Source organism: Nematostella vectensis, chromosome 3 (genome assembly GCF_932526225.1).
Source record: "Nematostella vectensis chromosome 3, jaNemVect1.1, whole genome shotgun sequence".
NCBI classification, from domain to species: Eukaryota; Metazoa; Cnidaria; class Anthozoa; order Actiniaria; family Edwardsiidae; genus Nematostella; species Nematostella vectensis.
In genome coordinates, this window is record NC_064036.1 from 17,263,304 (window position 1) to 17,289,519 (window position 26,216).

Below are 26,216 nucleotides of genomic sequence, written 5' to 3' on the forward strand. Positions count from 1 at the left end.
TTTAAGACGTAAGGTTTAAACATCGAATTTTATCCATGAATGTGGATACTTCAGTCAAAGCGTTTGTCTTGTCCCATGTCCAGGCAAAATAGCATGTCTGTAATAAGGATGAGCTCGCAAGCTGAGATATCCGTTCGAACTTCCGCAATTCCTTCACGCGCATATGGCAACCTGGTTTATTTTGGCTTAAATCACCTCCTTGTTTCCGCCCGAGCTATGTCTATCAGTAGCGGCTAGTGCCTATCTTCACAAAGTTCCATGTGTTGATAATTTAACTTGATTGTCTTGATGTAAAAGCTTTTATCAAGCAATTAAGACTGTAAAAAAAGACCATGGCGAGTTGGGTTTCTATGAACTCCAGCGCATCGAGACGGTAAATCAGAACAACAAAACATGTCCGAGGTGATTGTGTTGTCAAGTCCAGAGCCGTTTAGGCCTTTGCAAATATAGCACCGCGCAAAGAGAATAAAAAATGTGTTTTGCTGAACCATATCTTGGAACTACACCCGACTAGTCTACCTATCTAAACCCCCTAATCACTTTATCAGATCGCTTTACTTGGATTCTAGACCGATGAGGGAATAACTTGCCATGTTATAAAAACTGCAAGCTAAAAAAGGCTAAGACAAGTAAATTATTTTATTTCACAATAAGCCCACTTGACCAAATACTTCTGGAATTCTTTTGTCAGCGACGCGGCCATGCTTTTTAATAAAAAAAATATCGTTATGAATCAATTTAAGACCAACGCCCTTACAACACTTTGCCTAGGTGACAATATAAATAAACAGAGAAAGAATTTTAAATTGGCTTGTATTCGACTTTTAGAACTTTTAAGCGGGCGTAAGTGAAGACCACTTACCACAAGTAAACCGATGACTTAGGGCTATAAAGCTAGACAGACGGGTTTGAAAACCTGACGGCCTTTGCAAGTCTAAAGTGATATTTCGCTTCTCTTTGACACCTAATTTCTCGATGTTTAATTATTAGAGCGGCGAGCAAATTAGGAAAGGATGATTGCATGTAATCTAAGTAACATAATTTACGGAAATAGAAGTACTTGCTTGTGACGTTTTCTTTAGCGAATTTGATACAGACGGCGTGCATTTGCATAAGAACCAAGGTCTACTTCGAATCCATTTGTCGGGCAATTTATCCGTGAAAAAGTTCTTATACAACAAAACAAACACCGGTTATTGCAGAGTAGCGAACAATCGATTCATAAACTTTATTTGAAAGTTGAGCTCTGCAAAACTGGCTACATACATACTACACGATAAACGCGAATACACAATACTTGAAAATCAATGTTATTTTTACCGCTTCCATTATGTGTACGTCCTTAAAATTGACAAAATTACTGATGTTGTTATAAGCGAGATACTTGTACCGTAATACAATAATCTGGAATCATTTATCATCGAGTATTCTAGAACATACATGGCATTTTCAATTGGAACTAAACGATGTGGAACAAATATATGGTAATTACTACACAGCGCTCACGACATTCTTAAAGCTCCCACGGTTTGTTAAATAAAAAAACAACGATAGAATTTATCTCTTGGTGTTTAGAATAACAATGGTAGCTCACAAATCGAATACCCGTGCAACTAGACATGCCAAGTTTGTATGACATTTGACATGGGGAATGGTACAAAATGAAACGGGCTACAAATCTTATATTTTTTCTCAAAAAATAGAGGTCTCTATTATGCAGGTCTAATACTAAAAGAATCAGCTATACGGTGCTATGGTAACAGTAATTAAACACTGAACCAAATTCCGCACGTACATCACCAAATGTTCCCCATAAGACTGATATAATTTTAGACGGGGGATTTGAGCATCTTCAACAGTCATTACTCGAGTACAGCGAGTCACGAAGGGCCGCCATTTTGCCCAAAAGTCACTGTATATAGTAATTCTACAGAGAGTCAATAACGCTTACTTTATTCGACCAGCCTCCAGCAACCTTAACATTTTTCTTTTTTGGTCTGGCGCTGTTCATGTCGAACTTCAGACCGTCATCAGTTGGTTGACTAGAGGGTTCGGCTGGGGTAGGCTCGGGTTCGGCTGGAGAAGGCTCGGGTTCGGTTGGCTTGGGTGGCTCCGTGGGCGCTGATTCGGATACTACTTCATGTGCTGGCTCAGGGACCGATTCCACGGCTTCTGGAGCGGTCTCAGCCTCTGCTGGCTCTTCAGGTTTGGTATCTTGTTCGTCGAGGACGTTGCTTAGTTCTTTAACTTCTTCAGGGGTCGTAGTATCTTCCGTCTCTGTCTGTGCAGGGGGCGGAGCGCTTTCGGCCACAACCTCAGCAGAGCTTTGAACTACTTCTTCTTGATGTGAATCGCCATTAACGACAACAGAAGGAACCGAAGTCTCCTCCTCGCTCGGTTTTGACTCAACCACAGTCTGTAAGGTTGCTAAATCCGCGCTACAAGCCCGATTATTTTGTTTTAAGTACGCCAAAGTATCCTTGTCACATACTAGTAACGTAGCCTCGTTTGGGTTTTCCTTGATCCTTTTTACAACATCGCCGTGTGTCATATCCTCAACATTAACACCGTTGACTTCAATCACCCTATCTCCTTCTCTTAGGCCTCCAATTTCGGCGGGACTGTCTTTGTCCACAGCGCTGATAGTTTGTCCCGGGTGAGTTTTGTCTCCGTGTAAGTTAAAGCCATATCCTTGGCTACCCTTCTTTAGCAGCGCGAGTCTCGGAATGGATACTTTATCGATGTCGTATGAATCGCCCATGTTGACCTACGAGTAAAATACTGCAAATTTGAGTCTCTAGAAAGTGGTGAAACAGTTCGACAAGAACTAATACAGCTTTACAACAGCGAAGTAGCCGAAACACGCAATGCAAACAAGACAGAACCGTAGTCTCAAATTCTTCACTGTGTAATTCGATGCATAAGTTTCTCTGTTCCAATTATATTGCTCCTAACTGTCCAAATATGGCAATAAGAACCCGCCCCCATATATGTAAATTAACAACACACACAGAGCGCTCTCTCAAACGTGTCGTTCAAGTTTATTCTGGAATCATTTTTGAACTGGAATTTGTAGAATAAAAATGGAACACAAAAAGATTCGTATGCTACATTTATTTTCACAAGTCCACGTTCATTTCATTAATTTGAGCAGCGTGACTAATGACTAAGGAATTTTTTAATTTCTATAGGTCAATGTTCTCCCCTTTTTCCCTTATGAGTCATATAATAATCCAAGAACAAAAATTCCTTTGCTATGCGATAGCTTAGTTACGTCTAGCTTGCCCCACTACCCCCAAAGCAAATTTAGGAATTACTTTTGCCCGTTTCATCATGCCCACCCAAACATAACCCAAGTGTAAAAAAAAATACGTGGCGAAGTTCGAATGACACCAACGATGTTACACGCTCTGATGAGACAGGGCCGTTCTTCTTAACACTCCCATTAATAATTAGGTAGAGGATTACACAAATGATCAATAGCAATAATTTTTCCACCTGTGACTGCACACAAATCTGCCCTGTTTCGTTAGGTATGATAGTCGACTGATAACCGGAGCAGTCACTCAGCCGCGGCCATCTTTTCGCGCGTTATCAGTGATGAGCTTTGGAAGGTCACCCGCCCAAGCTCGTCATCACTCGAATATGATTATAAGCCTGGGGATACCTTTGTGGCATGCATTGATACGAGATTAAATACTATTATTATAGTACTTTATTCCAGCCCTGACAAGGCCCTTTTTTGTATAAGAACGTCTAATTTTAGTTGAAGCTGGGCTGTTCTTATTTTTGGAGTAGTTTAAGGCTGAATATGTTCTTAACGATGTTCTTAAATTTTAGTGTATATAAAGACATAATATCAGAAAGAGAATTAAACATATGAACAGTAGCTTATATATAAGGTTGTTATTATAAGCACAATTTGATTCTGCATTTTAGAACGCATCAGGACTGAAAAAGCAATGTTTTTCTGCTATCGACACTTGGCATGTTCTGGGGAAATCTCAGGCTGGACTGCCCGGAAGCTACACTGCCATATACAGTATAAAGTACCTACCGCACTGCAGTGTCCTTACGCTGACCTTGAGCCCGCGAAATCGTTCCAACATGGCGGCTCCCATAAAAGCACAAGTCTTGTTAGAAAGTTGTAGCCCACCGAATACTGCTAGAACTTAAGAATTAACATCGCAATATGAGTTTCAAGGCTTTTGAGCTGGTGCCAGTGCTGGAGAAGATTATCAGTAATTCTTCAGACAAGCCTAAAACGGTATGCAGAATCGCGAAGCAGAGCGATGGCCGCTTGCTCCAAATACAGATTCTTAATATATTTTTATTTAAGTTTAAGTTTTTTTTTCCAAAGAAGTTAAATGAAAGTAGCTCTTTGTTGCAGATTGTAAATCCATTTTTATTATTGTTATTGTTTTATTTTTGTTTTCTTCAGATTGAATGTCTAGACTGCGCAGCACAAAATTTGTTTATTGGAACATCTGACTGGTTAGTTCAATAAATTACACGAGCAATAAATGACACTCCTAACAGCTAGTTTCATATTTTACCGCATATCTTCGTATGATGGGGGTTGGTGAACTGGATTGTTCTCCAAACTCAGAGCAAAGGTATTCCCTGCTTTGGTGCAGTGATCCTTATTGTGTTATAGTCAACAATAGCTGCTCAGCCATTCTTGGGCATAGCTGTGTGGGAGACTACTGAACAAACTGATTATGCAATAGTCATTTGAAACCCCACCCCGATGGTCCCAGGGAAGGGCTGTAAATGGTACTACTAGGTGACATTGACACTTCAAATAAGCCTATTTCACATCGATTAAGGCAGAAAATTTATCTGAGTACTTAGTAACTTATAGCAAACAAAATATCAAGTGCGGCTTTTTTTTAAATTGATGTGACTTTTTGTAAGGTGTCATTGAAATTTTTATCTTTTCGTCCCTGAGCTCATACATAGCGCAATGATGATCGGGGAATCTGGGCAAAAACAGTTATATCCACCATCCCCTTGGGACTGAGTCTCATTTAACAGTCTGAAATAACTACCTTTGACTATTCCAGCTATGTGTTCCACTATATTTTTGATGACACCATTTCTCCACTTGGAAGAACCACATTCCAGGTCAACTTGCAATCCCACAAACACATTGGAATGGTAAGGCAACAAGATTGCAACTTTTAGTGCCAAGTACTCCAAAGTATCACTTTTGTTTTACTGGTTTAACTGAATGGTATATTTTCTAGAAAAAGCCCATCCAGCAGGTTGTTACAGCAGCTGGTATCAACAGATTGCTCGTTCTTTGTGATGGTATGTTTTTGACTTATTTTATTCTATAGACTTTGCCTATACAAACACATGTAGGGTTCAATCATAATTAATGCATTAAAGAAGGCCAATCCACGCTGCCATTTAATGCTCCCTCTCAATAGCAAGTCACACAAAGCATCAATTTACATCGGCTAATTCAAGCAAGTAACCAAGATATTTTCAATCAAATATTGTTAATAAGGTATCAGACTTCATTCGTAGATTGTTATCTTTAAGCTTCCCTGTGAATAAACCGCTGTATTTTCAATGAAGTGAACAATAATAACAAAGGAGTGGGAGATCAACATTCTTTAACTTCTTGTTTTTGAATCACTTCACCCCTTATACCCCAATTCCTCTAGCCTCTGAAATGTCCGGCTTTAGAGCTAAAGGTTTGAAAACTGTGATCTTTGCTTCTTTTGTTGTGTCAGTGAAAGGAAGGAGGTATTGCTGTTCATGGTTAAATTTTTTTTTAGTTGCGTATATGATTCTAAGGACATTTATAAGAGTAAAAAAGTTAAGTATTTTGGGGTTATAAAATAAGTAAAGTCTTACTATTTTGTTCTAGGTATTATCTTGATGTTTAGCATGTTTGAGCTGGAGGTGAGCGAGTTATCAGTCTTTAAGCTAAACAACATCGTCGACTGTCTATTGCAGAGTCAACAGTGACAATAGCTAACATTTTCTACAATTGATGTCACTTCCAGTTATGGAAAATAAATCAAATTGGTATCTGTTGTTTTTCAGTTTATCCCCTCAGCATTCCGGGAAAAATTAAAAGGGGTATGTAATGTAGACAATTCAATACATTATGATTTGAAAGAACTTGAGCTTAAAAAGTTTGTTTGGTGAACATTAGCTGGGATGAATTTTCATCTCATTTAGATCTCATATCCACAAACCTTTTGATAACCTCAGATAATGTAGTGATTTTATCTAAACGTGGGTGATATTCTAGTTGAAAATGCTGGTGAATTAGACAGAAAAACCCATAGGTTTCTAAAGATGGAAAATATTAGGCTTTCATGTAGGTGAGCATATGAAGATTAGCAAAAACTTGTTACACTGAGCTCATGTGGGATGAATTAATAGCTATAGGATCAACCCTCAAGACTCTTAAATATGAAAAAAAGAATAAAAGTGAAAATAAAGATCAGCTAATAATGACATTAGTTTTTCCCAATTGTAGGTCACTGCCATTGCAAAGAATGATAACCCTAAAAACTTTGACCCCTTCTCTGTTGAGGTAAGATTAATGATCTCATTTGCTTTGCAATTTTTTTATGATAAGATAGTGAGCACACTAGCATAAATATAATACCAGGACCCTTGGGGTATTGGCATCTTTGCATGCTAGACTTATTATGCACATCCAGCATATTTCTTATTACATTCATCAACCCATGTAGGTTTGTGTTATTTATTATCAAATTACATAGCCATAGCAGGCGACGTAATATACAATATGCAACAGTACAGAAATATTTAGAAAATATTGGGGGGGGGGGCACAGCCACGCCTCTTCTGGTCATTTCCTTATAATATTTAATAATATTGGGGGTGCACATGCCCACTGTGCCCCACCCCCTGCTACGGCCCTGAATAAGGCATACCTTTCCTGAGAAACCCTTTGTCGTAACCCACAGTTCTTCATGGGTATCACATCAATCTCTGCAATTTAATGCTAATCAAGGTTTCTTAAACTGCAGTTTTCTTATTCAAGTGATTGCCTAGTAACATTCACGTGGCCACACCACCACCAATTAACAACTGGGACAAATCTTGAATATGTGGGCTACAATATATGGATTTCCAGATTGCAAACATACTTGCAATTGTCATATTAACGCAATCCCTCTTTTTTTTTTATTTCTCTTCTCATTAGATCTACATATCAATTGGAAGGAAAAAATCAATACACATATATTCTGTGGCTGAAGATAAGATTATTCCAATCCGAGAAATATCTCTTCCTGATCCTCCTATACATATGGTAAGGCTGCTAAATGGCTGATAAAGGACTTTGTATTTTTAGTTATGGTCAATGGTGCAGCCACCTTTAAGTTCTTCTAACTATCGACAAATTGTTCCCCTTGAAGGCTGCTGATGGGGGTGCTGTTTGTGTAGCTCTTGGAAACCAGTTCAGGTATTGCATGGTAGATACAGTAACTGCCAAGGTATGCATTTGTTTATAGCCATTTTTTTTAAATCCAATTTTAGACGTAAAAGTTATCAGTGCTTGTATATACAGCAAAATGACAAAAGTGTTTTATACAGGTACAAGAACTCTTTCATTTTGAAGGTGAAACTACAAAGCCCCTACTGATGAGAATAGGAGAGGTACCATCTGTTTTCTGTCAGTAAATTTGCCTGTATTTCTTTCCATCCACCCTCTTTCTGTCCATATTCTCACATCTTCACATTTTTTCATATTCTGTCTGTCCACCTGCATCTGTCTGTTGTGATTTTCCCACTTGTCTTTCTCTATGTCTGTCTGTTTGTCCATCTACCAATCTGTCCGTCTGCCTATCTTTCTGTCTGTCCATCACTCTTCCTTTCTATTCTCACATTCAAGCTTTTTTCTAGACAATTTAACTAATCCAGTCACTCTAATGACCATTTATATACTAGCTAGATTTTTTGTGCCTGCTCTAATTTCCTTATTATTGTCCCTTTGTCGTATCAAGTGGATAGCGCCTGCATCTAATACATTGTCTGTCTGTCCTCTACTCCTTTGTATTGTAATGACCAAAGTATTCCACCATTAATGTATTCTACAGGAGGAATTTCTTCTCAATGGCCCCACCAATGCCATGGGGATGTTTGTGACTTCTGAAGGGACCTCCCAGCGTGCACCCCTTAGTTGGGTGGAGTCAGTTCAAAATCTTGGCTATTCCTTTCCCTATGTGGTCACACTTTCCAGTACTTCACTGACAGTGCACAGGTTATAACAATAATGAACTACTGTATCTTGTTTTATCACCTCCTCACTTTCCACCAAAGAGGAGTTTTTTTTATTAAAGAATCAATTTTGTTTTTAGTTTTTTTTGTATGGTTATTATGGTCCCATCATTACCATCACATAGCTATGAGTGGTTTTCTTATTGACAATCACCTAATTGTATTTATGATGATTGCATGATACTTAGCTTAGTCTCTATTACAGAAGAACCAGTGGGGGAAATCCCAGAAAAAAAAAGAAATATTGAAAGAACTCAAATTCACTGCACTACTAAATTCGGATTTCTATTGTGCGCATAACACATTTGATTATTTTTTAGTATTGTGAGTCAAGACCAAAAAGCTCAAAGACAAGCCATATCATTCAAGGTAAGATGGATTTTATTTAGCTCCTGTTTACCATTTGTAAAGATAATAATACTACCCTTTGTTCTTTCTTTCCTGTGTTGAATTAATGTGGAGTTTATTTATCATTTCAGGGAGGAAAAGTGCTTTTAAATTATGAAAACAAAGTGTTTGTCTGCCGTGAAAAGGAGCTGTATTGCCTTGCTCCTTTGCCATTCAAAAAACAGGTAGACAAATTATTTATATTCATGCATGCATTTAAATTATTACTAGTTTGAATTAATTTATTTAAAAAAATGATAGAAACACAAAAACTTGAAGCACTGAATTTTGTTTTTTTGTGCTTCTCTGAAATTACGTTATTATGAAATTATGGGATTAGTGTGTGTATACAGTAGTGTACCCCAGGTGCATGTTTAGATGCAAATTTACTATGGTCTTGTTTTATTTGTTGTTTAATACAAATGCTTCACACTATGTTTTTGTTCTATTTGTTAGATACAAATGCTTTTAGTTGAGAAGAAAGTTGATGAGGCTCTGCAGCTGGCCCATGTTGCTATAGAAACCTGTCCTGGACGTGACAATGATCCCAAGGTATGAATGGATTTTTAGGCACAGCACATAATGATGTCAACACCTTCATCGGAAATGCAATAAGAATAATATTTTCTTAGTACTTAAAAAGCACTAAAAGGTCCAAACATTAATCACTTTTTTATTGATATGTGACATGTGGGCTGTTCTTTGTGACGGACGTTACATTCAGAAGGCGATTTTTGTGATTTGTCCCTTTGTGATTTAAAAATATATGAGTTTAAGCCAAATCTTTGTTGGTAAAACAAAAGTTGGTTATGAGATAAAGCTTCAGTTAAATTGCTAAGAAATAAGGCCTTCAGACTAAATTGTTATTTGTGTGAAAATATGGTGTTATAGACGTTACAGTAAAATCCCTTGCTTCTTCAAATTCGCAATTAAATTCCTGTGAGATGAGCTGGCATATGACCATTTAAAGCAGATAATATTTTTATAGACTGTCTAAACTTTAAAGAAAACAAAACAATTTATTCAAAACTTTTGTAGGTTTAAAATAAAATAACTTTTCTCTCCTTACGGACGTTACAAAAATTTTGTTACGGACATTACTTTGTGATTGTTACGGACATTACATTAAAAAAATACTGCAATCCACTTCATGGTGAGCTAAATAGGATAGATATGTGCTTCCTAAGTCCTTTACTTTTCAGTTCTTGTCTTGGCATATATGTATTATTTGTTGGTAACTATTTCTAGCAACTGTTTCATTATGCTGCTTAAGGTTTATGTCCTAGTTGGGATACATGTATATCATGTGCTCAGACCTGCGCATTATATGGCATGGGCAGCCCCGGTGATTACAAAATCTACTCTTTGGAACAAAAGAAGAGTGGAACTGTTGTTTCTTTGAAAATACTCCAGCCAGAAACATGGCCTTATACTGCACAATGTGTGTGACAAATCTGATGATAGTAATAGTGGTAATGGTTGGCATCTCCAAGTAAGTGGTTTTGAGCATAGTGACATTGACCGTGTGAGGAGAAATGTTCAAAGTATAGCAGCAGTGAAAAAGAGGGTTCAGAGCATAGCAACAACTGCAAGTATGATGTAGAGCATAGCCACATCAGTGAGGAGTATGGCCCAGAGCATAGCGACAGCAGTGAGGAGTATGGCCCAGAAATAGTGATGTCAGTGGGGAGAGGGTTATGACCAATGATAATCTCGGCCAGCAGATCAATAAGGATGGAACTAATATCCACCTTGGCTTGCCTTAGAGGTTCCATTTGTATTCCCACAGCATCTTCAAATGCTAGTTGAGGCATTGTTATCTGGCAACATTCCATTCAATGGAGGAAGCCTTATTAACAACAGTGATTTGAAAGAGCTTTCAGCTAGATCAAATGTAGTCAATGAAGTTAGTCAAATGGATTAACTTCCTTAATCTCATTTCTTTCCAAACACCACTTACAGCTGTCAAAGCATAACTGCATAGATGTTGAAAAAGCTATTTGCTGAAAGAATCTTTCTTGAGCTTACCGATTTAAGGAAGCAAGATTGTATCCTTATTCCCTGTTATCCTGGTAGAACCACCACTAATATTAAATTGCTGTGCTCCCTAAGGAATACAGTGTCCTAGCTTTGGACAGTGCTGCAACTGCCAACCATCAAGCAGGCTATGAAGAAATGCCAGTTGATTTTGTCATTGGTAGAGCCTGACAGTCACTGGAATATTACACCAACAGTGCTGCCAGGTTCCCTGGCATAGATTGTTGAGTTTTTGTTTGCCTATGTTTACAAAGGGCACTTGTGTAGTGGAATTCTAGATTCCCAGCTAATGATGCTCACACAAAGCGCTTTTTTAGCAAGCCCTCTATACCTCCTTATGAGCTGCAGCTGGAAGCATCTATGCTGTTGACTATGTCAACAACTTTTACATTGGTTGGTCAGCTTCTTTAAGTTTTTATTCCAATTTCAATTTGAAGGTATCGTGTTTGATTGGCCCAGGTGTGATGATCCCACCCCATATCGTGTGTTCTCTGGTCCAAAAGATCTAAGTGGGTGTGGCCCATTCACTGTTCACAACCTACAGAAGATCTCACAACTTTTCACCTTTATCAAAAAGTGCTGTGGCACTTAAGGATTGTTACTAAGTTTGTCTTGATTTTGGCTGACATTGGTAATTAATTCCAAATGAAATTTTGACAAATTGTAAGGAAGATGTAATGATCATATTACATTTAAAGATTGTTAACGAGTTTTTCATGTTTTGGCCTGATGCCCGTATACATTTAGGTTCCTTAACAGCCACATTAAATAATTTTTAAGCATGATGGTTAATACCTACAATGTAATAAATAATATTTTATGGTTACTTTGAAGCCATTTCTAAAATGGCTTCAAAGTACAGCAAATAAATATATTTATATTTCTTTTTAGTAGTGAAAACAAATGCATTGTAACATCCGTAACTCTATTTGTGTAACTTCCGTAACGCCAATTGTGTAACGTCCGTAACACTTTTACAGCTACAAAATAAACACATAGCCAAAATATCTTTGCATATACTGTGCACCCCCTAACTAATTCAGAAGATTGCCAGAGCTCATGAGAAGATTCCTGTTCAGTTGGTTTTAAAGAAAACAAAACTATGTTTTTTATAATTTTTTATTTAACGTCCGTAACGAAAAAAATATACATTATCACACCCCCACACCTTGACAGAGACTGCTTATCATGAAACAACTCCATATAAACGTTTTGTTCTGTCATTTTCATTTTCATTTTTGTGTAAAAACATGGTGTACTAATAGTGCCAATTTGAGCTACATAAAAGTCTTGAACATTCTGTGTTTTTTTACAAATTCAAGTATTTTAGGTATGATTTATTGCAATTGTTTTCAAACTAAGCTGCTTTTCAAAAAAAGCATTTTTACACTTCTCATGTGGAATTGCCCATGTGCACATTTTAAATGTTTGTTAGTCCAGAGAGCCAAGAAATCTGTTCCAGAACTGGTTAAAAAGCAAGAATAACTACCTCTTTTTGACTTTGTTTATTTCTTTTTTTATCTCCAGCTCCTGCGTCAGGTCCAGCAACAAGCAGGCTTTGTCTACCTGACAGAGGGCCTGTTTCATGATGCCTTGCACATGATGAGAGAAGGAGGATTGGACCCTAGAGAGGTCAGTTGGTGTTACCATTTGCTTGCCAGGTTCTTGGTCAGGAGGGGGTACTTGGTACAAGTAGAATGGGCAGGGGAATTCAGGTACATGACAAGAGAGGGGGGTGTAGGGGAATTTAGGTACATGACAAGAGAGGGGGGTGTAGGGGAATTTAGGTACATGACAAGAGAGGGGGGTGCAGGGGAATACAGGTACATGACAAGAGAGGGGGGTGCAGGGGAATTCAGGTACACGACAAGAGAGGGGGGTGCAGGGGAATACAGGTACATGACAAGAGAGGGGGGTGTAGGGGAATTTAGGTACATGACAAGAGAGGGGGGTGTAGGGGAATTTAGGTACATGACAAGAGAGGGGGGTGCAGGGGAATTCAGGTACACGACAAGAGAGGGGGGTGCAGGGGAATACAGGTACATGACAAGAGAGGGGGGTGTAGGGGAATTTAGGTACATGACAAGAGAGGGGGGTGCAGGGGAATACAGGTACATGACAAGAGAGGGGGGTGCAGGGGAATTCAGGTACACGACAAGAGAGGGGGGTGCAGGGGAATACAGGTACATGACAAGAGAGGGGGGTGTAGGGGAATTTAGGTACATGACAAGAGAGGGGGGTGTAGGGGAATACAGGTACATGACAAGAGAGGGGGGTGTAGGGGAATTTAGGTACATGACAAGACAGGGGGTGCAGGGGAATTTAGGTACATGACAAGAGAGGGGGTGCAGGGGAATTAAGGTGCGTGACAAGACAAGGGGTGCAGGGGAATTCAGGTACATGACAAGACAGGGGTGCAGAGGAATTTAGGTACATGACAAGACAGGGGGTGCAGGGGAATTCAGGTACATGACAAGAGAGGGGGTGCAGGGGAATTCAGGTACATGCCCAGAGAGGGGGAGACATGGGGATTCATGTACATGACAGGGTAGTTGTGTGGAGTGGGATTCAGGTACATGATGGGGTAGTTGTGTGGAGTGAGATTCAGGTAAATGACAGGGTGGTTGTGTGGAGTGGGATTCAGTCACATGACAGGAAAGTGCGGGGTAGGGGATTGGGCGTTCATCTGAATATTAAAGGGAGATGTGTTAGTCACTCCCAGACACCTTAATTTATGGCTAGAAGCCTGAAGCTTGGTATATTGTGTTTTGCTAGACAAGTTGATTTTGATGTTTGTTTTATATCTGGTTTTAGTTAATATCACTGTTCCCTGCCCTGATTAATTCCAAGTGGACATTTTTTCCATCACGAGAGCTGCACAGCATCAAAGATATAAGTGCCCTCAGTAAGTAAATGAAACATATAGCTGCTCACATCCTTTTTTTCAGTTTTGTGTTATAGCATGTCATTCAAAGAGTACATAGATGATGTTACATTTACTCTATTCACAGTGAAAGGCAGTAAAACATTTATGGCAGAAGCAAAGAAATTTGTGCTAGAATATTTGGTAAGTATGGCCTTTTTGTTATCAGGATTAGTAGTGTTACTACTAATATCTATGATTCATATTACAGGAAGATGCAAGAACACTACCGAGTCTGTACTCAGAATGCAAGGAGGTGGGTGTTTTTTCTTGTATTTATCAAAAAATAATGGTGGCAAATTAGACTTTTTTATTCTTAAAAAAATAATACTAAGAGTTCGTCTTTCTCCTTGCAAAATCTTGATGGTTATTTCAAAAAGCTAGATTTTTTTTCTCTTTTCTCAACCAGAATAATAAAATGCATTCTATGATTGACTGGTAACAGATTTATCACCAGAGGCAACCTCCACCAGCCCCTCTCCCTCTGCCACTTTAAAGGTTAACCCATTAAGTAACGGGGTGTAATTGAAAGCCATCCTAGTGTTGGCCAATAAAAAAATACCTTATACCTTGACCAAAGCCATAATACAGTTTGGCACTTGAAATTCATTAGCATAAGTTCGAGGAATACTTGAAATCGTAATGCTCTTATCTGTCACACATTTCCTAGCTTGTCTACACATGGCCCTTGCTCCATTTATCATATCTAACTTGTGTTGTTTTTCATACCATCTAGTTTTAGGTTATTTTTATTTATTTGACATCTCTTGCTCTTCAGGAGGTGGACTCAGCTCTGCTGCGTCTCTATGCTGAGGTCAACTCCCCAAAGCTGTTGGAGATTGTTTCTAATGAGAACCATTGTGCCACTGAAGATTCAGAAAACTGCCTCATGAAATATGAGGTATTGGTTATTTTACATACTGTAGCTGTTTGAATAATTGTTTTCAAGAATTCCAATGAAACCCTTTTTGTAGCCTCTCTGATTTCTGGTGAATGTAAGTACCAATACTTCTAGCTTGTAAACATTGAGATAAATATAGATGATATAAATCTGGGGGGAAGGGGGGACACGCTTGACCCTTAAGAGGATTTTTAGATAGTGGAAGTTTTTGAAAGAAAATGGATAATTTTAAGACCTTTATAGGCTAGCTATTAAAGGATCAACTCAAGGTTATTAACTGGGTGAAGATTGATTTGTTCACTTTTACTTATTTCAGCGATACCATGCAAGAGCATTATTTCATTCCAACAACAAAGAGCCTGACAAAGCATTGGATTTCTGGAGAAGGTAAGGATAAGGTCACTCAGGGGATATGATTTGTTTTACAGTGGAACCTGGATTTTACGATATGCCTCGGGAGAAAGAAAATGTATCGTAAAATAGAGGTATCGTTGCAAAGAGGTCCTCGACTTTTAGAAATAAAGGAAAATCCATTGGAAATATTGTTGTAGCGAGGTCGGGTTAATTATCAACTTTTACAAAATAATAATATTGTAACCGTACTCTGTGGAGGACTGTTCAGTCTCTCTATCAGACTGTTATCTGCATTTAACAAGATCTGTCAAGTCAAAAAATAGATTCACTGTACTGTACGTGTGTGTTGTCTTGAGTTTTTGTCTCTATGTTGATATACAGAATCAGTAATTTAATATCGTTGTATCGAGGTAAAAATTACGCTCGGGAGAACAGATTTGTATCGTAATATAGAGAATGTCGTTGTAACCAATATCGTAAAATCGAGGTAAATTCTTATACACTTTTATGTGTTCCCGCAGGGAGAAAGGAACGCCATCGTAAAATCGAGGCTATCAGTAAAATCCAGTATCGTAAAATCCAGGTTCCACTGTATTTACATCATTATTATCATATTATCATCATCATGAGGACATCACCTCATAGGAAGAGGGGCATAAATATATATAAAACTATTGTATATTTGTGGATTCCATATATTCCTTCTGAAATTGTAATCCAAGGGAGAATGGGGGGGATGGATCTGAAGATCGTTATCATCACCACCATCAGCATCTTCATTAACACCATCATACCTATACTTTTCATCACCAACATCATCATCACCGTTATCACACCTGTCACCATCAACATCATCATCATCATTTTTATTGGCACTGTATACCCATAATTATCACCATCAACATCATCACCGTCATCATCATCACCGTCATCATCATCATCATCATCATCATCATCATCATCATCATCATCATCATCATCATCATCATCATCATCATCATCACCGTCATCATCATCATCATCATCATCATCATCACCGTCATCATCACCATCAACATCATCACCGTCATCAACATCATCATCACCATCATCATCAACATCATCATCACCGTCATCATCACCATCAACATTATCACCGTCATTAACATCATCATCACCGTCATCAACATCATCACCATCATCATCATCACCGTCATCATCATCAACATCATCATCATAATCATCATCATCATCACCGTCATCATCACTGTCATCATCATCAACATCATCATCATCATCACCGTCATCAACATACCCATCATCATCATCACCATTATCACACGTCATCATCATCATCACGGTCATCATCATCAACATCATCATCATCACCGTCATCAATATACCCATCATCATCATCACCATTATCACACGTCATCATCATCATCTTAACCATCATCATTAAAGTAACCATCGTCTTCGTTTACACTGTACAGTATACCTATCATCCTATCAGTTTACTTCAGAAATGTGTGATGTCTTGGCTAGGGCGAGTTACACAAGGGGCATTCTTTACTCAGTAGTTTTGTGTTTTATAGAATTGCTTGCGGAGAGCTGATGGATCCCAGCTTTCCCGGTCTCGAATTCGTTGCAATGTATCTTAGCCGGTGAGTGAGACAGTTATGATACACGTGCTAAAGTTATGCTTTTCAGAATGTTTATGCTACAGCGTTTTGACTTATCTTATCTATCTCTCAATTTGCCAGTTTTTTTTCCAGACTGATGCCTTTTGAGTGAAATCTATTGCTTGACAGGGTCTGTCAATTGTGTTTTTATAGCTTGCAGAACTACGACCTTCTATGGACACACGTTCCTTGGCTTTTAGAGAAAAATCAAGAACTTGCTGTTAGGGTGAGTGGCAACATTTCAAATCTGTATTCCTAAATCACTCTCAATTATAGGCATCGCTCCTGAATTAACAAAATAATAGAACTGCACAAATTTGTTTTACGGATCCTCATTATTATTATTATCTATGGCTATCTACTTTGCATTATTTATTTCAAGTTATGGGTCTCCTGTGTTGCCTATATTGTATTCATCAATATTGATGTATCGCAGGTTTTCACCGAGAGACCTGGTGACGAGCCATCAAGCGATCGTTTACAGCCAGACTTCATCATCGACTACTTGCAGCGTTTTCCTGTAGCAAGAATAAAATATTTAGAATTTTTAGTTTTTGAACAAAAAATACAGGTAAGACGCACAACATCAGTGTCGACATTTTTCTTGCAGGCTTTCTTTGTTGCAGTCACAAACGGCACGGATGCGTCTATTAAGAATTTTTGTTTTTAAATTGTTTTACTTTACAAAACGCTAGCGCGCGTGGCACTGCAAGATTCAGGCTTTACTCATGTGGATTATTTTATTCATTGTTATAATAACCTGTAGCTTTCACAATTTAAGGTAAAATTCAAGCGCATTACTGTCGAATCCGTTGTATCGCGACCCGCGTTTTCAAAACACGATTCGTTTTGGTTTTCTTTTACGTAAAAAAAAAACATTCTGAGCCAATCAGAATCTCGCTTTGTGCACTTCCCTGGCTATCCTCTTGACGAAAACCAGACAGTGTCGCGACAGAAAGCCAGGCAACTGCACTAGGCGAGAGATGGTAAGAATCTGATTGGCTAAGAATAATTTGACTGGCGGAACAGAAAATGCCAAAAGACAAAAACAAATCGATGTTTTGAAAATGCGGCGTCGCGATACAACAGATTCGATAGTAAAGAGTTAAAAAACAATTTGTCCATAGAAGGAGCAGTACCACACCCATCTGGCTCTACTATACCTGGAGGAAGTTTTCCGATTGAGGAGAGATCCCTCCACTCCAACAGAAACGATTACCAATGCCAGGCACGTGAGAAAACTAAGTTGATTTCATCTGAACGAGCTTGTTTATTATTCCACTCTTCCTTCACCTTTACCCTCACAACTGCTATCGTTCTTTCTTGTCCGTTCATGTCCATTCATGTGTTTATGTGTCTACACCCCTTTTTCACCCTCCTTTCCATCCTTTCTGTTTTGCTCATTCTCTTTCTCCTCTTAATTTCCCCTTTTCCTCTTTTTTTTTCTCCCTTTTTCAACTTCCCCAAATTCTTCTTTTTGCCTTTCAATGTTGCTCTCTTTTTCTTGTCTTCTCCTCTCCTTTCTCCCTCCAGTTTTTTCTCCTCAAAATTCAGCATCTTATCTTGCTACCGTGTCTCGTTTAACTGCTTCTTAACTAGGACCCATTATTTGACAATGCAATAGTTTAATTCAATGTCGATTCTTTTGACTCTTTGCCTGATTTTAATCAACATAATACAGGCAAAAGCTCCGTCACATGCTGGAGTGGTCTTCGCTCTATCGGGTGGCGCTTATCCTGTCAAAGATAAAAGAAGACTCAGATCTAGATGCGGAGGCCGCCGCTTTATACGGCAAGGTGCAGTGAATATTACATAGTAATTTTTATGGAAGAGGAAAGTCTTTCTAGTTATATAAATCATTGATAGGTTGATCCGTCCCTATGCGCTCTCTAAGACTCCCGGAAAGCTAAGGGGAGACTAATACGAGAAGGTACAGTTTGTCAGATACTAAGAGGCTTCTGCGATCGTAAATGTTTGTAAATTTCCATACTAATCAAATACTTTGGCAAAAGTTCCCCTCCATTGTTTTACCTTTTTTTCTAATACTCTGCAGTAGACTTTATTGTTTCAGACAATGCCATGCAATATGAATTAGCAGGGGCGGAGCCAGCTTTTTGCCAAGGGGGGGGTTTGACACAAAAATGTTCGTCATTATTTTACCTTTGTAACGATTTTGGAATGAACAGACACAATGAAAACAATAAAAAAGGCAGCCAAAGGGGGGGGGTAAACCCCCTAAACCCCCCACGTAGATCCGCTACTTATTAGTCTGTTTATTTGACAATTCCTCTAGATGGAGCAACATAACAAAGCCTTAAGGATTCTGGTGTGTAAGTTGAATGACTTCAGTGGTGCGGAGCGTTACTGTGGCATCTACTCCAAGGTAAACGTGCCTTTCTTTCTTGTTGGACATGAAAGGTATGATCTCAGCCTTCGAATACTGTGTTTTGCAGGGGAAGGAGAAAAGCTACCGCATGAAGCTCTTCCACACGCTACTCTCGGTGTATTTGCAACCTGGAAGGTACGTCTTGTCAATCGCAACCACACATACCATCCTCTATTACTTTAGGTCTATTGACAATCACGTGGTTCAGGCTTTTGTCACGGGGGTTATGACAAGAAGACGGCGTAGTTTTGGTACTGGATTTATTCTCCCGAACTCCCTCCGGGTCGTCTGCTCTCTCCGTATCCGATCAAACCTTAGTCAGGCCCAGTCTCGTACCCAGACGACGCGCGATGCATTTTGGGGAGGTTGAAGAAGTGCACGGTGCATGACGGTCAGGATGCGGTTTCAGAGGTAGGAACTCGCTTTTTTTTCCGTCTCCGCTTCATGATTCCTGTTGATGTCCGCGCAACAGCAAATAACGACTGGGTACGAGTCTGAGTCAGGCCATCCTTCAGTGTGACTCTGACTTTCTTTACATCGCCTATGATTCTCACTCTCAACTTCAAACTCTACTCAACTCTTCCGAACCCTCTCTTATTCAACTCCTGATCACATTGTTATTTCCTCTTTATATACTATCGTTACTCTTCAGTTATTCATACGTTCAATGGTTGCTTGGGCGTTCAAGCGTTGCTATGTGTGAGAAAGGGTAAAAGTTTATATGAGAAAAGAGCTAATTAGAATTACGACTCATGAGAATTACGCATTCATCAGAAGGTGTTGGAAAGGGTTCGCGGCAATGGTTTTGATACTGTGGAAATCTTTTGTATTCGTGGAAGTATTCGTGGAGTGTCCCTAACTCTAGTCGCGTGACGGGAGTTGCATGACACTTTTACCCATGCCGATTTTCGGTATTCACAACCCAATATTTCTTCAATATTTGTGTACTCTTTGTTTAAGCATTCCATCCCAAGCATACCTTAAATTCCATCTTATTTTCAGTCTAACCCAACCATTTCCAGGAACCAACCCAGCTATTTTAATAGGAATTGCTTAAAAGCAAAAATGTGTATTAATTTTCATAGTGACGCCGAGCCGTTTGTTAGCCCAGCCATAAAGTTGCTCAACTCTCACATCAATGATTTTGATACAAAGGAGGTAGGTGTTATGAGCCCTGTACAACCTACTAGCATCAGCATTTTTTTTACAAAAAAATGTAGGACTTATAACAGAGAAGCCCTATGTATGTTTTATGTGCGCCCCGTGTGTGTGTGTCCTGTGAGTGGCTTTGTCTTGAGTCTATAACTGAGACGTTTTGACGCTTAATTTCAACACCAATTCCATTTCCTTTTTTGGAATATTTTTATTAGGGTATTTGTATTAAGGTATTAACGACTAGAAACCCACGCACCATGTCTCAGGTTCTCCTTTGTGCCCTCACACAGGCGCACATACCTACAAAAATCTAATTCGATCAAAATTATATATCAATTACGTTTTTTAACCCTTTCGGCTGAAGAAACGCGTGTGATTCATATTTGCTCGATAAGTAACTTTATTTGGGGTACATTAAACAAAAACAGCGGTATCTAGATCTAGTTACAAAATTTGCCATCCCATATGGAATGAGTCAATAACAAAATGACGGCTAGAACCGAATGTATCTCTTATGTACCGCCCTATTTTGCTGTAGGTTATCAAGCTGATACCGGAGGAGTGGTCAATAGGCGTGCTGAGTCAATTCCTGACTGGGTCTGTCCGGTCCAGTCTACACCAGAGCCGCACTTCCCTCGTACTCGCCGCCCTCGCTAGAGGGGACAACATTAAGGTACGCCTGTGGGCGGTGGGGGGGGGGAGGGGGGAGGTTGCAACATCAAGGTATTTTTGTATTATAAACGATCTTACTCTGTTATGGTACGTTTTTCATACTCCCCGCCTGCACCCCTCTCGCTCTCTTGTATCTCTCACTGTTTGTATACGTTTTTAAGTAAGGTTTTAAGAGGACTGTGAGTAGAAAAGGGGTGACGCCTAATATCGTTATCTCTATTTTCAGGCACGTGCGGCTAGCATTGCAACAAGAAAGGGATACTTCACTATCTACGAAGACAGGTACTTCAGCTTGATTTTGAGTCTTTTTCTTTCTTGAGCCTGTCCTCGGCCTAATTGAAAATTACCTGGGTGCGATGGCCAAACAACGGGCGGTCTTTCCCACTGTAAGCTCGAATGCGAAAAGGTGTTATCTAATTCTTTGAATTTTACTGAGAGTCATTTTCAGATAAGTAATGTTTAGCATATTCCTGAAAACAAAGCAAGAGTTTTGGTCCTTTGTAGCCTCCCGCATGCAACGCTTTTGCCCAGAAAGCAGCAAAACATGGCTATTCAGGAATCCTGTGGTGAGGTGACGAGCGCGCCCTCCCACTTAGCAAGAGAATTTGCTCAGCACAGGAAGCCCGCGTTGCTTTTTCTCTCGGGTTCTCTAACGTTTAGAGACGCCTTCAGAGGAGGCTAGGTCGGACGAAGCAACAGTTACAAAGAGTAGAACAAAAAATGCGGTTATTGATTTATTGAAGGTGGACCTTTAATCATACATAGTGTATCAAGGGTCAAACAGATCACCATACATTTCTGTAATACTTCTAAAAATCTTTATTCTAACTAAATTGATGGATTCAGCTTTTGGTGATGAGCGACAAGGACCTACTAAAAGAGTCAGCTTTCGTTCTCCCCAATTAGCTGCAGGGTTTGCAAAATCTTAAGGTTATGGGCTTATGAATTTACTATTTACAGATTATGTCAAGCTTGCCGACGTCCTTTCAATGACAGCGCTGTGGCGCGTTACCCAAATGGTGTCCTAACGCATGTACACTGCGCACGGAACAAGCACGTGTGTCCTGTCACTGGTCACGTGTTCTCATCCAACCAATCATGAACGGCGTTTCAACGTGGCTCTTACATTCTTGGATGGTTGTAGCGGCAGAGATCACACGATTAGTATTTTATGAAACAGTGCCCTCATTTTACATTCAAATGAAATAATGGTGGGAACTTTGCCCTATGTAAATACCTAATTTTTATAGCAGAACACTTATTGATATATAATATAACAGGAAACCGATCTTCCAGAAAATTGCAAATAATCCGGTTAAAGCGACACATTATTGTAAAGTTGATTCATAATTGTTAAGCTTGACAACTGACGATTTTTATTTTTGTTAATATGATCCCAATGGCGTGCAATTGCAATTAAACGCTTAATCTTTCAAATTGTATGTTTGCTTTTTAATCGGAAGAGGGAACAATACTTTGTCTCTTTAAGACACTGCGTCGTTTTGGGTCAGTACGCAGCTCTTACAAGCTGCAATTTGATTGGGCAAATGAACAATATCCGCACCTCGACACAAAGAACGAGAAGAATAGAGACAAAAGGACCCCTTTGTAGAACAAAGATAATAGGAGACAAAGCAGCTGCGTACTTACTCGTTGTTTTTCTTCGTCTTTTCTTTTGTTTTATTTACATTAGTTTTCATGAAACATTTGTTAATGAGTTGCACTACTTGTACGGCGTTATCGTAACAGTACAGCAGTTTCATACACGCGTTGACCACATAGCGAGCTGTAGGCATTTCAACTCCACTATAGTCTCTCTTATTGATCTCTCCAAACTTCGGATCATGAAGAAAGTCGAGGTTTCCGATCTTAAAACTGGAACTCGTCGGTTCTTCATCCATAAAAGTCTGTATAACACCAAATTCTACCTTCCTAATCTCGGCGTCTTTCAGGCCAGGGATGAATTGGCACACACCTTCTAATATCGCCTTTCCTTTTGATGATTTCTCCTCCACCGACTGCCCAAATAGTAACCGCTGAAACTCCGGTTCTATGACCTGAGAAGAACTCACCGCTATGTTGGTCTCCGGTGCATATGTTACCATGCCAACCCCATTTCCTTTGTTTGAGAACATTGCGTAAGCGCCCATACAGAAGAACATTGATGGCGCCTCAAGCATTTTTGGCGGAAGACTGATAGTAGCGATCGCTTTAAGTCGATTCCGTCGTTTTCGGACGTCAGTAATTCCAAGCTGCTTATTAAACTTACCAATGTTGTACCACGACGCGTTGACTAGAGCGTCTACTACCATTAATTCGTTGTGGGTTTTCAAAGTATACCCCCCAAACGAACACGTATCTATCGCCGTGACCTCGGCACTTGTTTTGATTTTTAGTAACCCTTTCTCCTTATTTTCTTCCAACTGGTTGATGATACTTTCCTTGAATTTGGGCCAGTCCAGCAGCTCCTCGGCAGTCTCTAAGCCAAGTTCAACCTTATCAGCGCATACATCCTGTTCATACTCCCTCGGAGCCAGGATCTTGTAGAATTCTTCAGGGTCACCAAACAGCTCGTAACAACCATTATCACGAACCAGCCTTGTGTATTCTTCCTTCAAAGCTTGATACGTCTGCAAGATGTTCTGTACAGAAAACCCGGAGTTTTTCATAATAAAGTACCGGCCGCGTCTAAGAGAGTGTTTCTGGTCCCGGGCTAGTTCTTGCCTGAACTGTCCATATTTTTTTGTAAATTCTAGAGTGGATCTCAAGTAGAAGAGAGCTGTGTTTGTGTCTGCGTAATGAAAGCCGAGGCCCATTCGGCCTGGTGTGACATTACTGCTCTCTGACATGAGCTGGGAGTTTTTCTCTAGCAGAAACACGGTGTAGTTGCCGGTTTTAGCGAGCTGTAGGGCCGAGCAACAACCTCCTATTCCTCCTCCAATTACACCTATGATTGGGCGCTGCACTGGGTGCACAGACGACCTTGAGCTGCAAGAAGAACCCATGACGGAGTGGAAGAACTGAAAAAAAAAAAAAACGAATTGGATATTAGCAATTCTATCAGCGCAAAATATTTCACAAAATGTTGTCAGTGCAAATGGCGAATGGTAATTGGTTTATGGGTACTAATTATTCGTAAAATTAAAGGTTAAATAAAGGCCAGCAATGTCAGAGCCAAGCATTGGTAACCTTAAATGGAAATTGTTTTGATTTATCTATATTCTTCGAGACGCATGGTTACTTTCGGCCGTAGAACTGCCATTTGCCAATCGCCATTTGCACTAACAACCTTTTTTGAAATAGGTGTACAAGGATGGCGCTCGTCATATAATAACCTGTACTTTTTAGATTGTGTTTGGTACCATTACACTGAAACCTAGAGATATTTCTCAACATTTGAAGAAGTTTTAACTGAAAATCTATAGCGTATGGGGCATATGTAGAACCCAAAGGTTAATAGCATGAGCTATTCTCATTTGCCCTACATACTCAGTAGAAATATGTCTGAATGTAGGAAAATGTGAATAGCTCATATGTGAATAGCATGCAATACGTTTACTTATCATCTTTATTCTTTCAGACCAGATTATATAAAATAGAACAGGACTGAAATGTTTAAAGGACTATGCGCTTATGGTCCAGCCTAGAAATCCACACGAGCTTTAAAGCTCAAGCACACTAATCAAAAACACTAATTAAAAACGCAACACGGAAAGTTTCAATCACTTTTAAAATTTTGTGTTAACACCACGCTTGGCTAAGCTTTGCTTATTCCAGTGTTGCCAAACTCGACGAGTTCGCTTTGTAATTCCCTTGCAAATTTTGTGAATGACGTATTTCTTTTCTCTTTCTCTCTACCTCTCTTTTCGTTACTCACCACAATCTAAACGCAGAGATTACATTGATCACCTTCGAACGTTTATAATGTACGCTCTTTCTTTGAATACATGGCCAGGTATATACGCTACTTCTCTGAATAAATGACCAGGAACAGACAGGAGTGGTGCTAAAGGATTTCTTGGCCGCGCAAAGCCGCACAGTCTTGTTACACTCCCTCACCAACTGCTCTTGCCATCATTGAGTCGGAGCCATCTGCCCGGAGAACTGATCCTTCGCACGTTTTTACAACAAAAGCTTTCTGATTTCTGTATTTGGTGGTTGATGATTACTTTATTAACATGGTGATGTCGCTTTATTTTTCGGAAGTAGGAAGACAAGTAACTTTAATTTTAAAAGCCATGTCAAATGTTTCTTTAATTATAGGGATTAAAATTGAATTTAGTAACACATTTTAATTGGTATTACCCATCATCCATCCGGATGCAAAGTCTTACAAAGGATTTTAAAACCCATAACTAATACTAAGCGAAATAATGATTAGAGCAAAATTATCTAGGCGATATTATAAAGGCCATCCGAAACTAAATTTATATGATGTAAAATAAATGCGCGATGAAGTGGAGATCCTTTAATTTTTTTTTTTCTGTCTGAAATCTCCCCACGTGAGAATGACTGCGCAGCCGCTCTTAGGATCTGTCTGAAATCTCCCCACGTGAGGATGGCTGCGCAGCCGCTCTTAGGATCTGTCTGAAATCTCCCCACGTGAGGATGGCTGCACAGCCGCTTTTAGGATCTGTCTGAAATCTCCCTACGTGAGGATAGCTGCGCAGCCGCACTTATGATCTGTCTCTATGCCAAGTTCAACCTTATCAGCGCATACATCCTGTTCATACTCCCTTGGAGCCAGGATCTTGTAGAATTCTTCAGGGTCACCAAACAGCTCGTAACAACCATTATCACGAACCAGCCTTGTGTATTCTTCCTTCAAAGCTTGATACGTCTGCAAGATGTTCTGTACAGAAAACACGGAGTTTTTCATGATAAAGTACCGGCCGCGTCTAAGAGAGTGTTTCTGGTCCCGGGCTAGTTCTTGCCTGAACTGTCCATATTTTTTTGTAAATTCTAGAGTGGATCTCAAGTAGAAGAGAGTTGTGTTTGTGTCTGCGTAATGAAAGCCGAGGCCCATTCGGCCTGGTGTGACATTACTGCTCTCTGACATGAGCTGGGAGTTTTTCTCTAGCAGAAACACGGTGTAGTTGCCGGTTTTAGCGAGCTGTAGGGCCGAGCAACAACCTCCTATTCCTCCTCCAATTACACCTATGATTGGGCGCTGCACTGGGTGCACAGACGACCTTGAGCTGCGAGAAGAACCCGTGACGGAGTGGAAGAACTGAAAAAAAAAAAACGAATTGGATATTAGCATTTCAGTGCAAATGGCGAATGGTAATTGGTTTATGGGTACTAATTATTCGTAAATTTAAAGGTTAAATAAAGGCCAGCAATGTCAGAGCCAAGCATTGGTAACCTTTAACACATTGACCCCCCAACCGGCCTGTGCCGGCTTTGGGAAGTACCCACAACCCAAGAAATTCATAAATGCAAAATAAACACAACAAGATGAAGATA

The 26,216-nt window shown here is 39.6% G+C and overlaps 3 protein-coding genes across 3 annotated transcripts; 1 reads left to right on the forward strand and 2 right to left on the reverse strand.

The window, feature by feature from the left end:
• Positions 1-1,196: 1,196 nt before the first annotated feature.
• LOC116619222 (Na(+)/H(+) exchange regulatory cofactor NHE-RF1) lies at positions 1,197-2,942 on the reverse strand. The gene has a single exon (XM_032383766.2). The coding sequence runs from the start codon at positions 2,759-2,761 to the stop codon at positions 1,928-1,930; it is 834 nt and encodes a 277-aa protein (XP_032239657.1). The 5' UTR covers positions 2,762-2,942; the 3' UTR covers positions 1,197-1,927.
• A 1,016-nt stretch (positions 2,943-3,958) lies between these two features.
• Positions 3,959-22,187, forward strand: LOC5514279 (transforming growth factor-beta receptor-associated protein 1). The gene is made up of 31 exons (XM_001634382.3): positions 3,959-4,267; positions 4,442-4,494; positions 5,067-5,160; positions 5,250-5,313; positions 5,882-5,916; positions 6,061-6,096; positions 6,503-6,559; positions 7,199-7,306; positions 7,413-7,490; positions 7,591-7,653; positions 8,094-8,257; positions 8,595-8,643; positions 8,754-8,846; positions 9,118-9,213; positions 12,226-12,330; positions 13,513-13,603; positions 13,710-13,765; positions 13,833-13,877; positions 14,400-14,522; positions 14,839-14,909; positions 16,451-16,519; positions 16,691-16,763; positions 16,974-17,108; positions 17,665-17,765; positions 18,219-18,333; positions 18,831-18,920; positions 18,991-19,058; positions 20,009-20,081; positions 20,617-20,751; positions 20,977-21,032; positions 21,711-22,187. Exons 1-31 carry the CDS (start codon positions 4,193-4,195, stop codon positions 21,850-21,852), a joined length of 2,613 nt encoding a protein of 870 aa, XP_001634432.2. The 5' UTR covers positions 3,959-4,192; the 3' UTR covers positions 21,853-22,187.
• Positions 21,474-24,972, reverse strand: LOC116619221. The gene is made up of 2 exons (XM_032383765.2): positions 24,628-24,972; positions 21,474-23,770 (listed from the first exon to the last, which is right to left on the reverse strand). The coding sequence occupies exon 2, from the start codon at positions 23,753-23,755 to the stop codon at positions 22,397-22,399; it is 1,359 nt and encodes a 452-aa protein (XP_032239656.2). The 5' UTR covers positions 23,756-23,770; positions 24,628-24,972; the 3' UTR covers positions 21,474-22,396.
• Between the last annotated feature and the right edge of the window lie 1,244 nt (positions 24,973-26,216).